The 16,138-nt window shown below is 40.9% G+C and overlaps 1 protein-coding gene across 3 annotated transcripts in view; it reads left to right on the forward strand.

Moving 5' to 3' along the window:
• The window catches only part of AFG1L (AFG1 like ATPase), a 244,127-nt gene extending 230,022 nt beyond the window's left edge, over positions 1–14,105 (forward strand). For all 3 annotated transcript variants that reach the window (XM_066248232.1, XM_066248231.1, XM_066248230.1), the window contains exons 11-13: positions 8,046–8,186; positions 11,314–11,427; positions 13,349–14,105. In XM_066248232.1, the coding sequence (XP_066104329.1) occupies positions 8,046–8,186; positions 11,314–11,427; positions 13,349–13,477 (384 nt within the window). In that variant the 3' untranslated portion in view covers positions 13,478–14,105. The remainder of the gene's footprint in view (positions 1–8,045; positions 8,187–11,313; positions 11,428–13,348) is intronic.
• The last annotated feature ends 2,033 nt before the right edge of the window (positions 14,106–16,138 follow it).

Here is a 16,138-nt window from a genome sequence, read left to right on the forward strand (position 1 = left end):
TTAAAATATAACAAATATTAAATTTGAACAAAACTTTCAAATCTTCTCAAATTCATAATGAGAAACTTGCTTCCATAAACATAACTTTTTAAAAATCAGGCTTGATGCTAGAAATGGCTAAATGCAGTTACTGAGTAAAATTATTAATGATAATCTGAAGAAAATTTGAGGAGAAAGTTTTGATAGTCACCATCCTTTGTGACTAAGGAAGTGTTAGGAAGTCTTCCACTTCTGGGATTGGTAGACTCTGTAATTTGTACAGAACTTCTAGTTAGGACACTAAAGGCAGACGGATGAAATAAGATTTAGGATAGACTAACTGCTGAAACAAACAACAACCAAACAAATCTCAGAGGGCCTGACCTGTGGTGGCGCAGTGGATAAAGTGTCGACCTAGAAACACTGAGGTTGCCGGTTCAAAACCCTGGGCTTGCCTGGTCAAGGCACAGGAGTTGATGCTTCCTGCTCCTCCTTTCTGTCTGTCTGTCTGTCTCTCTATCTCTTCTCTAAAATGAATAAATAAATTAAAAAAACAACAAATCTCAGAGATTTGACAACTACACTTGTTTTTCTTGCTTATGTCACCATCCAGTGCAGGTTGGCAGGAAATTGTGCTCTGTCTGGTCCTTTATGGATCCAGGCTTCACCCTCTTGTGCCTCCATGCTCCTATAAGTCCTCAGAGCCCTCTTTGTCCTGCCAGCAGATAGATAAAGGAAGTGGGGATTCTGTGTGAGACATTTGTGTGGGCCATATCTAGCAGCGATGCATATCACTTTATCTCAGAGTCGACTTGCCTGAACTTGATCACATGACCACACCTAAGAGCAGGAGAGACTGGGGAATGTAGTCTAGCTGTGTGTCCAGGAAGAAGAGGGAACATAGATATTGTAAGCACTAGCAACCTCCCTTAAAACAATGAGCTGGGCTGAACTGAGCTTACTTTTGGTATTCTCACTGGGTTAGTGGAACAAAAGTCAGAGACCGGGGGGCCAGCCAGGGATGGGAATCTAGTAAATTACTTCTGACTTTGGATGGAGCCCTGAAGGACTGCAGTCTAGGAATAAGTGTGAACCAGAATTAAACCAGCTCTCTTGCAAACTTAAGTCACACTTTGTGTGATTCAAGTAGCTCAGAATACTTCAGGCCTTGAAATCGGATTCTTTTTCTACAAGTATCTTTTTTCAAAGATAAAATCTAAACACCAAGAAAGCCAAATGTATGAGAAGAAACAATACTGAATGAGAACAAGAAAAAACAACAAACAATAAATTTATGAACTCCAGATATTGAAATTATGAGTTCATATTTTAAACAACTAAAGCTTACATTTTGAAAGAGGTATTTAAATGCTTGGCTTGTAAATTTTAGTGTATGGATGGATCTAGAGACTATAAAAAGAGCTATATTAGCATTGAAAAAGAACCAATAGAAATTCTAGAATTGTAAAGTACAATAACCAAAATTTAGAACTCAGTGGATTAATTTAAGAGCAAATAAGACATATCTAAAGGGTAACGTAATGGACTCAGAAGCATAGGTCAGAGGGAACTAGCCAAAATGGACCATAGGAAGTGAGAACATAAAAAGGAAAATATAAAAGAAAGAGTGAAAGAAATGAAGAATATGAGTTTAGCCTCAGTTCGCTTAGAGGAGCAGAAGGAGAAGAGAGAGTGAGAATAGAGCAGAGCAGTGTACCTGCTAGTACAGGATACTGGCTAACATTTGTGGGGAAAAGGAGCACTGACAACACACTAATCAAGCTCACATGGAGAAAAATTGCTCAAATTAAGACATAGAAATGGGAGCGTGTCAGCCTGGGGTGTGATGTGCACTTTGACATTATGTAGGCTTTAGGAGCTCTGGTGCTTGGCTCTGTGGACTAACATGAACTATTTGGGGATGCTGCTATTCACTCTTCCCTTCCCTCTCTCTTGTCACCCTAGTGTGAAGAATCATTAGTTGGCTGCAACTATATAACTAAAGTCAGATTTCATCCCAAATAAATCCTTTATTCTTGTGTCAAACTTTAAAGGAGAAAATGTGTCCAGCTTACATTTTCCTTTTTAAATGTCCCTGAAAAAAATTCTCCTTCTGTAGAATAAGAAAACAGGAGCCTGATCAGGAGGGTAGCGCAGTGGATAGAGTGTCGGCCTGGGACGCAAAGGACCCAGGTTTGAAAACCTGAGGTCACCGGCTTGAGTGAGGGCTCACCAGCTTGAGCACAGGGTCACTGGCTTGAGCATGAGATCATAGACATGCGTTGCTGGCTTGAGTACAAGGTCACTGGCTTGAGCAAGGGGTCACTCGCTCTGCTGTAGCCCCCGGGTGAAGGCACATATGAGAAAGCAATCAATGAACAACTTCTAAAGAACCGTAATGAAGAATTGATGCTTCTCATCTCTCTCCTTTCCTGTCTGTCTGTCCCTCTCTCTGTCTCTGTCACATAAAAAAAGCAAGAAAGAAAAATGGTCCATGTCAAAACTGATATTATGATCTCACACACATGAGACATAAATAGTAAGATGCCCGTTATAAAAATGACTTCAGAAAAAGCATTATCGTATTTGCTGTTTAGAAGTAACACAAGTTCACTGGGGGTGGGAGGAGGATCAAAAAAATATAACCAAGAAACAAAATTCATCTCTTATTCCACCACTCAAAAATAACCACTATTGACATTTTGGTCCATATCTTTCTAGTCTTTTTCCTACATATATGTTAGGCTTGCCTTGGGAGTGGGGAATTTGGGCCCTCGGAAAGGATGTGGGTTGTTTTGTTTTTTTTTGGTAGAGTTTCAAATATTTTTGAGACAAATGTGTTTAAAAGAAGGAGTAGGCCTGCTCCCCAGGCTATGTTGTGTTTTATTCATACATTGACTCACTAATTCATTCAGTGGATATGAACAACTTTCGGTGTTTCATGTCCTGGTGTAGGAGCTGGTCATTGTGTGGGCCCCGGGCTTTCCCCTCCAAGGGGTGAGGATGGTATTACCAAAAGACCTGTGGAAAGGAGCGGGCCTGTGGCAGAAGCTGTCTTTGTCATCTATATATGACTTCATGGGAGGCGAAGGTGCCAGGAGGGCAGACATTTTGGTGGATTGCACGGACAGCAGGAAGGACGAGGGAGCAGCTTTCGCCTCCTGAGTGGAAAGGCAGAGGCGGGTGAAATAAACTGAACTAATTTCTTATTTAGCCTGCTTCGCTTCCTGAGCTGAGGAAAAGGTTATTTAATAGTTAATAACAGAGTAGCTACTATTTGTCTGTTGTATGCCAAATAGTGTATATGCGTATATCGTTTCAGCTACTCCTCCCATGCACTCTGGAAACGAACAACTAACGTTTTGAGCACTTACTCTGTAGCAGCCACAGTTGTAAGATTTTGCATGCAGTCAATACATTGAATCTTTAGGAGAAACCTGTGAGGCAGGTCCTGTGATGGGGGACACAGGGGTTCAGAGAGACTTACTTAGGGTCACATGACCGGGATTGACAGACCAAAGCCTCTGCTGTATTTTTGCCCACAACTGTTTAACTTAATGAAAAAAAGCATTTCTGGTTAAGAAATCCCCATCTGTCACCAAATCTGATCCTGAAAGTTTGTTTGAATGTCCCTTCTTCAACATAGAAGCTAGGATAAGAAAACACACTCTCTAAATATCTACTAAAAATGTCTTTTTTGTATTTAAAAGTAATCTTGATCCTAGTGGAGCTGATTTCTTTTGGGAAAAGACTTCCTTGATTAAAACACTTCATTCTTCTTATGTTTTCAGAGAAAAAATAGTATTGCTCACTCTTCATGGCCCCAATTGTGAATCCTTTGGCAGTTAATAACATTTTCTTATTTTTTTGTTTGTTTTTGTTGTTGTTTTATTAAAAAAATTAAATTTAGCAGGGTGACATTATTGATCAATAAGAAGAGTACATAGGTTTCAAGTAAACATTTCTATAGCATTTGAATTGTTGATTATGGTGTATACCCATCACCCAAAGTCAAATCACTTTCTGTCACCTTATGTTTGTCCCTCTTTATACCCTTCCCTCCACCCCCTTCCTCATTCTCCTCCCCTATATCTCCCACCCTGGGTAACCACTTACCTTTTGTCTATGTCCATGAGTCTCAGTTTTATATCCCACCTATGTGTGAAATTATATAGTTCTTAGCTTTATCTGATTTATTTATTTCATTCAGCATAATGTTCTCAGGGTCCATTCATGTTGTTGTAAATGGCACTATGTCATCATTTCTTATGGCTGAGTGGTATTCCATTGTATATATGTACCACATCTTCTTTATCCAATCCTCTATTGAAGGATACTTCAGTTGTTTCCATGTCTTGGCTACTGTGAACAATGCTGCGATGAACATGATGGTGCATGTGTCTTTATGTACCAATGTTTTTGAGTTTGGGGAGTAGGTACCTAGTAGAGGGATTGCTGGGTCCTATGATAGTGCTATTCCCAATTTTTTGAGGAACCACCATACTGTCTTCCATAATGGTTGTATTCCCACCAACAGTGAATGAGGGTTCCTTTTTCTCCACAGCCTCTCCAACACTTGTTATTACCTGTCTTATTGATAATAGCCAATCTAACAGGTGTGAGGTGGTATATCATTATAGCTTTGATTTGATTTCTTGAATAGCTAGTGAAGATGAGCATCTTTTCATATATCTGTTGGCCATTTGTATGTCCTCTTGGGAGAAGTGTTTATTCAGGACCTCTCCCCCCTTTTTTATTGGATTATGGCTTGTTTGTTGCTGAGCTTTGTGAGATCTTTATGCATTTTGGATATTAATCTCTTATCAGAGCTGTCGTTTGAAAATATCATCTTCCATTTAGTCGGCTGCCTATTTGTTTTGTTGTCAGTTCCTTTTGCAACCTCTTCTTGTTTTAATGGCTATTTTTTTTATTGTAGTAACATAACACATAACATAAAATTTACCATTTTTATTATTTCTAAGTGTATACTTCAGGGGCATTCACATTATTGTGCAACCATCATTACTCTCCATCTATAGAACTTGTTCATCACCCCAAACTAAAGCTCTCTCTCCAGTTCACACTAAATTCCCATTCTCCGCAATTACTATTGTTTTTGAAGGAAATAGATAAACTGTATTTTCCCACATATAAGATGCACCCTTTTTTTGAAAAATTTGGGGTCTAAAAACTGAGTGCATCTTATACAGTGGTTGTGGCATTTCAAATGCCACAAATGGAACTGAGGACGAGGCAATATATGAAGACAGTGATTTGTCATCAGATACAGATGAGGACAAGCTAATGGATGGGAGTTTTGACAGTGATGAGGAGTTGTATAAATTTTATGATGAATAAAACTTGAGTTCAATAACTTTAGGAATACATTTTTTTTCAAATTTCAGGCCCCCAAATTAAGATGCATTTTATACATGGGGAAATACAGTTATATTAAGCTTAGTTTTCTTTTCATGAATGAGTACATAATTGTTTTAGGGTTATGAACAAAAGGGATATTTGCTAATATAATGGCAAATGCAGAACCCACTGACAAAGGTATATAATTTGTAAAAATAGCTGAGTGGGCAAAATTCTGATTTCTGTTGCCCTCGGCACTTCAGGGCACTCGTGATGATGATTTTCCTCAGGCATGTGGTTACACTGACAGAAATCTCATCCACGAATAAAGAGGGAGCTTAATTATACATAAGTACATACTGAAGATGAGGTTTTACATTTTTTACCTATACTTTTTTATTTACAAAAGATGAGACACTAAATTCTAATTCATTTCAAAAAAAGTAGTGTGTGTCACCTTCAGAGCATGACTTTTATTGTATGAGTTATATATATATTTTTTCATGAAAACACTGCATCTTGCCTTCTCCCTCCCCCTTTGAGAATAGTTTTCATTACACAGGGATTCCACAGTCTCATCTGGTTCTTGCTGTGACACCGAGAACAGGGAAATGCACAAGGCTGATTGAGGTTTTAGGGTGATGGAGCAGAACTAACTGGTCCTGTTGCAAATGACACTTTTTTATATCCTCTGCCCATTTCTACTGCACCTAATTATTTAAGCTCAAAATAGTAAAACTTAAAAACAGCCTGAATGGTTTGATTGCTCATATATGTCCCAGGCACTGTGCTAAATGCTTTGCATATAATTTTGTTTAATCCTCCCAATCCTGTGAGATAGGAATCAAATTCCCATACTGCAGATGGGAAAACTAAGGAACAGAAAGATTCCATAACTTGCCAAGAAATAATTTCATTTTGCCTGTTTGGCAAACTGCAGCTCACGAAGCCACGTGTGGCTCTTCCACAAAATACCACATGCGGGCGCTACCTCGATAAGGAATGTACCTACCTATGTGGTTTAAGTTTAAAAAATTTGGCTCTCAGAAGAAATTTCAATTGTTGTATTGTTGATATTTGGCTCTGCTGACTAATGAGTTTGCTGACCTAGCTTATAAACAAACTAAGGATTCAGATCCAGGCAGCCTAGAGACCTTGTTCCTAGCCACTCTGTTAACACATGCTCCTGGTCCATGTAGGGTTTGATGGCATGGTTTCCTTGTAAGAGAGTCAAGGTTACCCCAAACACACACACACACACACACACACACACACACACACACACACACACACACACACACCCTGTGCCTCTGTGGCTAAGGTGAGCAGGGCCTCAGTAAGTTCAGGCACTGGGTCTGGAGGTAAACGTTCTCTAAGCAGCCTTCCAGAGGAGTCGGGCTGTTCTGTGTGCTCTCTCTCTGGTTTTCTGCCCCTTTGCCACAGGTCTCCAAATTGCTACTTCCTCCTTAGAACTGCTCTCCCGAGGGAACCACTTCTTCAGAACTCAACTCCCAACTTGACTCTTTCCTCCCAGACTTCCATGAGAAGTCTTTTTTCCTGAGTGCAGCTGTTCTCACCTGGCTGTTAAGATAGTGGTGGGCTTAAGTGAACAGGCTCTCAGGTGGGGATTACTCTCCCCCTCCTCACAGTTCCCTAATTCTCCTAGGAACATAGCCCTGTCTGCATTTCTGAAAAAAGTTGTAACACAAGTGACTCTTCAACTGAGGGGCACATTTCTGGACAAGGAGAGTATTGATGGATTCTGCCAGAAATCGAGGCGGCTTAGTGCCTGTGTTCTGGGACCAGGAATGGGTCGTGGTGGTCCCAGAGCTTTCTGAGGGGCCACAATCTCTGGTCCACTCCACACACCAGTGGGGCCAGAAACACAGCCCTGAGCCCTGTCCATGGTTTCTGCTCACAAGTCTAGTCATCCACACACAACTTAAAATGGGGGGGAGGTAATATTTCTAATCCCAGTGTGCATTTGCATGTAGTTTCATAATTTTTATGAGTTAAATTCATGTTTCAGGAACAAGCACTTAATATCTGGCAACTTAGTGAACTATTCTGTGGACCTTGAGCTCTGGGACCCATTCAAATCAAGAGGCTGCATGCTGTGCCAAATTATGCTGAAGTCTCAGGCTACTCCTGTCATTAAAACCCCGCTCTCTCCTATAGAGGCTACGAGCACTGTGTTCTACCTTACACCTGAATAATTGTACCTCAGCTTACATGGAAAATATTTTCTGAGATTCATACTGAAGCATTGCCGTTATTTTAAAACGGTTTGTTTAGTATTCTGCATGTCATTATAAGACAGCTCCATTTAACAACAGGGGCAGTTTGTGGTTGAATCCTAGGAAGGATTTATTAGGACATTTTTAAAGTTCTGCTTATAAATAAAAAGAGTGAAGACTGGATTTAGGATGGAGGCCTACAAGTCGCCAACTGAGGTGGCTAGAGAGATTCTTTCACTTCCTCCCATACTCTTGTATTCTTTCTCACCCGTTTGACATCATGAATATAGGTTAGTATACACAACCCTTAGCCTATTCTGAAAACACTGTCCCATTTGGTCAAACTACTCCAAAGCTACCACCTGGGTCACATCATGACAACAAAAAGAGGTGTTTTCAAATGAAATTAATCCAAGGGCAACCAGATTGATCTATTTTAATTTTCTATGCTTTATTTCATTCTAATTACAGCCACTTGGAGCCAGTGACTATTTGGAACTATCAAAGAACTTTGATACGGTATTTTTGCGAAACATTCCACAATTTACACTGGCGAAAAGGACACAAGCACGAAGATTCATAACTCTCATTGACAACTTTTATGATTTCAAGGTAAGGACATAATGTTCATTTTCTCACAACTGAACATTTTGGACTGTGCAGCCAGATTGCCTGGACTGGAATCCTGGTCTATCACTTAGTTGTCTGTGCCTCAGTTTCCTCATCTATAAATCAGGATAATAATATTTTTTACTTCAGAGAATTGTGAAGGCAAAAGAATCTAATCTATGTAGAGCATTTAAAAGAATGTTTGGCACACGCTGAGTGCTGTGTAAGTACTGGTAGTAACTGTATACTAGTAGTATTGTAACACTCAGGTCATGAGACCTTCTGCTATCTTAATGATTTCATCGTTCAACTAGATATAACATGTGCTCTGTCTGCGATGATGTACACACAATGTCTTTCCTAGACTGAGTGCTCAATAAATTTTTTTTGCATGAATAAATGATTGTACCAATAAAATAATGAATGAACAAGTGAATGAGTAGACAAAGAAATGCCTCAGTTTGGGCTCTCTGTCTCTCTGTGACCCAGAAACTCTAGTAACTAGCATTGTGCCATCTTATAGTTGTATTTCTCAGCCATATGTTTTAGCACGAACTGCCAAGCCATTGTCCATTCATCAGAGGCAGTGTAGCCTAGTGGTTAAGGAGTGGGCCATGGACCAGACTGTCTACCTTGAGGACCAGCTTAACATCTTGAAATTCAATTGTCTACTGTAGGAAAAGCCAATAACAATGGTGCTTATCCTGTATGGCTATTGTGAGAATTAAATGAACATGTAAACCACTTAGAACATAGAACATCCTGTGGGGTGTAGTAAGCTTTCAGTGAAGTGAATGCTATGATTAGTATATATCTGTAGTGTATTTACAGTAGGAGTATTAGTACAACTTCAAATTAGAGGTAATGTGAATATTATTTTACTATTAGATACAATTTTGCTCCTTGTTTCTTATACAGAAATAGATAGGACAGTGATTTTAAAATTGAAGGGACTTTGGTGGGAGGAGGAAAATGCCAGAATCTTCTGGGAGGGAGAAGTGAGACTTTAATGTTTATTTATTTATTATTATTTTTAAATTTTTATTTATTCATTTTAGAGAGGCAGGGCAGGGGGGAGAGAGAGAGAAAGAAGGGGGGAGGAGCAGGAAGCGTCAACTGCCATATGTGCTCTGACCAGGCAAGCCCAGGGTTTCGAACCAGTAACCTCAGCATTCCAGGTCGACACTTAATCCACTGTACCACCACAGGTCAGGCCATTTCTTCATTCTTTCAACTACCTTTATCAAGCCAAGCACAGTGCTGAGTGCTAGAAGTTCAATGACCAGCAAAGCCAGATGTGGTGCCTGCCTTCATGGAGTTTATATATAGTTTAGTGTCAGAGAAGCATTGTTCACAGAACTAAATGCGAAGTCACCACTGTGGGATGATTGCTTGGAAATATTGTGCCATGAGAGTCTGGAGGGAGAGTAAACTGATCCTCACATGGGAGGGGTGGACACAGGGAAATCCTGCTAAGGACCACCTGCCACCAAACCACCTCGGCTACTTAGGATCTAGATTCCGGAGCCCACCCCATGGGCAAATGAGCATAAAGATGGGGCCAGGAACCTGCATGTTCACAAGCTCCTCAGTGCTTCTTAAAATGCTGAGAAGTGGTGGGTGAACTCCAACGCAAGGTGAAAAGAAAAGGGTTAGCAGGGTGGGGAGTTTGCAGCAAAGGCCCTGTGAGGGGCCTGAGCAGGAAGGCCGTCAGCGGCTCCAGTGCCTGCGGAGGGGACTTGCCTTACCGCCTGATGCAGGATCCGCGGCTGCTTCCTTGGGGCCAGCGTGCATGTGCTCAGGGAGTCCGGAGAGGCGTGAAGCTGCGAACCAGAGCTGCAGGATCACATCCCATCAATTGTCAGTGGTGTCCCAGGGCACTCATCCAGAGCCTCTGCTCCAAAATAATCTCCTGGGGGCCGGAATCCAGGGAGTGAGCCTGGAGGTGGCTCTGTCTTTAGAGGGCTATTGCTAAGGAAACAGTGGCAGAAGGTTATTAGTAGGTGGTTCTTAGAGTGTAGAATTGATAAACTCTTTTTTTTTAATCTTTCAGCTAGAAATAAATACCTTAAAGAATGAGTCTGGTCCCCACCCCCTAACCCTATCTCACCCCCACGGTTTCACCTCTTAACCAGAGAAGATTGATCTGGCAGCATGACAGACTCTCCAAACATTTATCTTAACTAAACCACACATTTAGAGTAGTCAGAATTATCTTATTGCAGAAATTGGGAGCATTAAACAGGCATTTTTCTAGAATGTATTCATGAAAATTTGTGAAATAGGGTATTCTCATCTAAATAATGAAAAAAAAATGTCATTTGTGATTTAAAATTTATAAAAGCAGGTGAAAGGCCATTTGGATATGGAGAAACTAGTCCCAAATGTCAATACATTATTTTAAAGCATTGGCATATTTATTTAAACAATGATTTTAAAAGGATAGCTATGAATCCTGAAAACCAATTCATGACTCTTTTATTAAACACCAAGGAGAGGATTTTTTGTATTTGAAGTAGTGGATGTAAAATTTATAAAGATATATATATAATCTCTTTCCAATATATGATTATCACATACAACCACTCACTCAAACACTTATGTAATCAAGAAATAGTAATATAAAATTTAGTCTTTGTGAAGAATGTCTTGGCAGGATGTTGATTAGAGTAGCAACACACTGAACTTAGCAACCACCTGTCCAGCAAAGTACTAACCTCTGTACAGTGCACTTGGGAGTGTCTTTAGTGCACACAGAGATGGGCTCCAAACAGCCAGCTATGAATGTCAACCTCAGGGGTAATGGAAAGGCCACTGGCCTTTGAACCAGAAGATCTGGTCTGGCGTCATGCGCTGAGACCTCTCCAGGCCTGAAGTTGCCCAATAACACCTTTGCTCCCTGCCTCACGGGTTGGTATAAGCTGTGTGGAACTATTTTGAAAAGTACTATGCAGTGTAGAAATATCACTTTAAACAGATACAAATTATTAGAAAAATATGGACATTTTAAAAGCAAAATCTAAGCTCCATGTTATGACAGACAGAATTTTATTTTGTGAGAGATTTGTTCTTGCTTTCAACTTGGGAAGTGTGAGGAGTAACATCATCTACCCATTTCCCTCTGTTTCAGGTGCGCATAATTTGCTCTGCAAGGACTCCTTTATCAAGCTTATTTCTGCATCAACATCATGACAATGAGTTGGAGCAAAGCAGAATACTGATGGATGATTTGGGACTGAGCCAGGTAGTTGGTAGTAACACAATCTCGTTTTATTATCAACCAGCTTAATTGTTTTTGGTTTGATACACGTCTAAAGGAATGCATATATTTAACTGTTGATTCGCTGCTTTCTTGTTAAGCCAGTACAGCAGACTTACTCTCAATATCACTAAATATAGTGAATTCAAGTCTTAGTAACTATTAAATCAAAAGGAAAAAAATTGGAAAGAAAATACTGGGTCTTGGCCCTGGCCGGCTGGCTCAGCGGTAGAGCGTCGGCCTAGCGTGCGGAGGACCCGGGTTCGATTCCCGGCCAGGGCACATAGGAGAGGCGCCCATTTGCTTCTCCACCCCTCCGCCGCACCTTCCTCTCTGTCTCTCTCTTCCCCTCTCGCAGCCAAGGCTCCATTGGAGCAAAGATGGCCCAGGCGCTGGGGATGGCTCTGTGGCCTCTGCCCCAGGCGCTAGAGTGGCTCTGGTCGCAACATGGCGACACCCAGGAGGGTCGCAATATGGCGACGCCCAGGATGGGCAGAGCATCGCCCCCTGGTGGGCAGAGCGTCGCCCCCTGGTGGGCGTGCCGGGTGGATCCCGGTCGGGCACATGCGGGAGTCTGTCTGACTCTCTCCCTGTTTCCAGCTTCAGAAAAATGCAAAAAAAAAAAAAAAAAAAGAAAATACTGGGTCTTAAAGTCCCCTGACAAACTCTTAGTACATTTATTTGCAGACGAATTTACGGCATTTCTAGCATATAGGTCTCTAGAATTTCATGAATTTCAGCATTGGTTGAAGTAGCTCTTCAGTTATATTTACATGTGAAGTAAATATGTGAATATATTTTTAATTTAGGTAATCTTCCAAAATACAGAGCATTCCCAGTTAGATAGTAGTGAATTTGAATTGTTGATAAAAATCTTAGAAATATTAAATGTTTGATTTTATACAACAAACTTATTAAATATATTTTTGTGGAAACAAAAAAAAGGTCTTAGAATGTAAGGAATCTTAGTCATCATTTCTACTTATGACAAAATAAAGTCCTTTAAATCATTGGCTTTTACATCATCCCTCACCTGCATAGGATTAGGGTTCAAATATAAGGCAAAGTAAGCCCAGCCCTTGGGCCTAATTATGATGTATATGGAGAAGTCAGGGCCTGCAACCCCTTAGTCATGCAGCCTCACGGTGGGTCAGTGAGGAACATAGACTTAGCAGCCCAGAACTTTTCTCTTGAAGGAAGAGAGAAAAATTCAACATCCACTTACTTAGTGGCGAGCCCATGTTGGGATCACTAGTCCCAGGCTGCTTGCTGGCCTCACAGACCGCTCCCCAACTTAACCCTAGGTGGGAGAAGCAGGTGTCCCAGCAATCTAAGACCAGGAGCAGCTCAGCGCTTCCCAAAGTGAGCCCCAGGCCCAGTCCTCAGGCACCTCTCAGCCACCCAGTTTGAAAGAGGCTCAGAGGTTTGTCCGGCTTCCCCTCCTGTAGCGCCCTCTCTCAAGCTTTGGAGGAGGGTGTCAACTTACTTCTAATTTGCCAGAAATACTGTATTTTTTGCTGTTACTTATATCTGGCATGTACTTTTGGATAAAAAAATTCCTTTTTTAGCCAGAATGTCCTTCCTTTGGTTTTTGCAATTAACTGAACAAAAATTTTCATATTTTTCTTTTGGGATATCATTTTTGCTTTAATTATTCTTCTGTTTCCCCAATTGTTTTCTCCCTGGTAATTTGTTTTATTTATTGATTATTGGATTAAATTAGTTGATTCTCTTATCTAATTTAAGAGATTGCCTATGAAATAAATTTATAGAACATTTTATAATCCAAACACATAAACCTGAAAAAAAAAATTTAACCTGTACTCAGTTCTGTAAATTTTTATTGGTAGTGGTTTTAATAGGTGCTGGCATATTGTTTTGTTTTGTTTTGTCTTTTGTTCACCAGGACTCAGCAGGAGGTCTCGCCATGTTTACTGGAGAAGAGGAGATCTTTGCATTTCAGCGCACAATTTCCCGGCTCACAGAAATGCAGACGGAACAGTACTGGAATGAAGGGGACAGAAGCCAGAAGTAACGATTGCTTTTCCATGAATAAAACTCTGGACAAATGATTGCCGCAGGGAGAACTCTTTATTATGGGACTTGAAGGAATCATTTTCTCATCGTTAATTATGCACTTTGTCCTCTGCACCATTTTTAATCTAAAATTGCTGTCAAAGATGTAGTGGATTAGTAAGTTAAAGACATTTCTACAGGCCCAGTTTTTGCCTATTTATTTGGCCTTATTTCTGCACCACAAAAATAAAATCACTCCTGAATATTAATGCAGGACCAGACATTTGGCTTCATGTTAAGCCACCTGAATGAACCTTGAGTACACACACGCAGTAAATGCTAGCCGCACAATAGAAACACATCCTCCACAAGAGGAAGGAAAGGACCATGCATGTCAATTCAAAGCAAAGAAAACAGTGTCCCAGGTCTTCAGGTTTTCTTACAACAGAGCATACAGTATATTCTCTTTCCCTGAGGTCAAGTTGGCAAGCAGGAAGTGATCTACAATGGATACAGAGTTGCCTGAAAAAATTAGGATTATGACACTATGGAATAAGAAGCAAGTGTCAAATTCTCACTCACAAGCAGATCCCCAACTCTGACAGTTGGTAAGAGGACAGCTACCAGGAATGGGGACTGGTGAGAGAGTGGCGGGGGGGGGGGGGGAGGGCAGAGTCCTGGACCCTCCCAGCAGCAGAGGGGACTCCTGCTCATGTGAGGCCAGCAGGACTCAGAGGCAGTGGGCTCCTTCCCACAGTTCACACGTGGTTGCTCTGGTGGCAGAATGCACTCCCACACTCACCTCTGCTGTGGCCGTGGGATGGACTGGATTGTAAATAAGAAAGAACACTTGGCAAATCTATTTAAATAAAACTCGGTTTGTCCCACATTGGGGCCATTCATTGATTCATTCAAGTACAATCGGCCTGCTTTGCTTACTGTGGTTATAGAAAGAATCTTGGTTGAGGCCGGTACAAATGTCCAAATCCCTCTTCAAGAAAAAAAGAGAAAAGAAAAAACAAATTCATAAAGTCTTGTGAAAATCAAATATTTTTTGGAGGTAGGCACAGGTGAGTCATTGCACCTAAGTGAGTACAATCATCAACATAAGTAAGCTCTTTGAACCTACCTTATTTATAAGTTAATCATCTAGCCACATTAGTCTGTTTTGGACATTAACCTAAGTCAAGCAGATAGGGTACCCAAGTATTGAGAAAAGTTTAAATCAAAGCTTTGGAAACTCAAATGTGGTTAAAAAAATATTTTTTTTTTTTTTTTTTTTTTTTGCTATTTTCTTTTTTTTTTTTTTTTTCAATATTTTTTTTTATTTTTTTTTTTATTTATTTATTTTTATAATTTTATTTTTTTAATGGGGTGAGATCAATAAATCAGGATACATATATTCAAATATAACAAGTCCAGGTTATCTTGTCGTTCAATTATGTTGCATACCCACCACCCAAAGTCAGATTGTCCTCTGTCACCTTCTATCTTGTTTTCTTTGTGCCCCTCCCACCCCCTATCCCTCTCCCATTCCCCCCTCCCCCCCGTAACCACCACACTCTTATCAATGTCTCTTAGTTTCACTATTATGTCCCACCTACGTATGGAATAATACAGTTCCTGTTTTTTTCTGATTTACTTATTTCGCTTCGTATCATGTTATCAAGATCCCACCATTTTGCTGTAAATGTTCCGATGTCATCATTTCTTATGGCTGAGTAGTATTCCATAGTGTATATGTGCCACATCTTCTTTATCCAGTCATCTATTGATGGGCTTTTTGGTTGTTTCCATGTCCTGGCCACTGTGAACAATGCTGCAATAAACATGGGGCTGCATGTGTCTTTACGTATCAATGTTTCTGAGTTTTGGGGATATATACCCAGTAGAGGGATTGCTGGGTCATAAGGTAGTTCTATTTTCAGTTTTTTGAGGAACCACCATACTTTCTTCCATAATGGTTGTACTACTTTACATTCCCACCAACAGTGTATGAGGGTTCCTTTTTCTCCACAGCCTCTCCAACATTTGCTATTACCTGACTTGCTAATAACAATTTTTTGCTATTTTCTGAAGCTGGAAACAGGGAGAGACAGTCAGACAGACTCCCGCATGTGCCCGACCGGGATCCACCCGGCACGCCTACCAGGGGCGATGCTCTGCCCACCAGGGGGCGATGCTATGCCCATCCTGGGCGTCGCCATGTTGCGACCAGAGCCACTCTAGCGCCTGGGGCAGAGGCCAAGGAGCCATCCCCAGCGCCCGGGCCATCTTTGCTCCAATGGAGCCTTGGCTGCGGGAGGGGAAGCGAGAGACAGAGAGGAAGGCGCGGCGGAGGGGTGGAGAAGCAAATGGGCGCTTCTCCTGTGTGCCCTGGCCGGGAATCGAACCCGGGTCCTCCGCACGCTAGGCCGACGCTCTACCGCTGAGCCAACCAGCCAGGGCATTAAAAAAATATTTTTATTGACTTGAAACAGTGAGTTCAAAAAGAGGTTAAGAGGGAGAATGGATGGGGAATAATTGCCAAATTTATTGCTATACATTTACATGATCTCAGATAAAAAATTAACCCTAGGAAGTTAATATAATCATTTCTCTTTATATATAAGGAAACCAAGGCTTGGAAAAGTTAAGTAGCTTGACCTGGGATTCATAGTTTACAGAACTTGTACTATGT

Source organism: Saccopteryx bilineata, chromosome 12 (assembly GCF_036850765.1).
Source record: "Saccopteryx bilineata isolate mSacBil1 chromosome 12, mSacBil1_pri_phased_curated, whole genome shotgun sequence".
NCBI classification, from domain to species: domain Eukaryota; kingdom Metazoa; phylum Chordata; class Mammalia; order Chiroptera; family Emballonuridae; genus Saccopteryx; species Saccopteryx bilineata.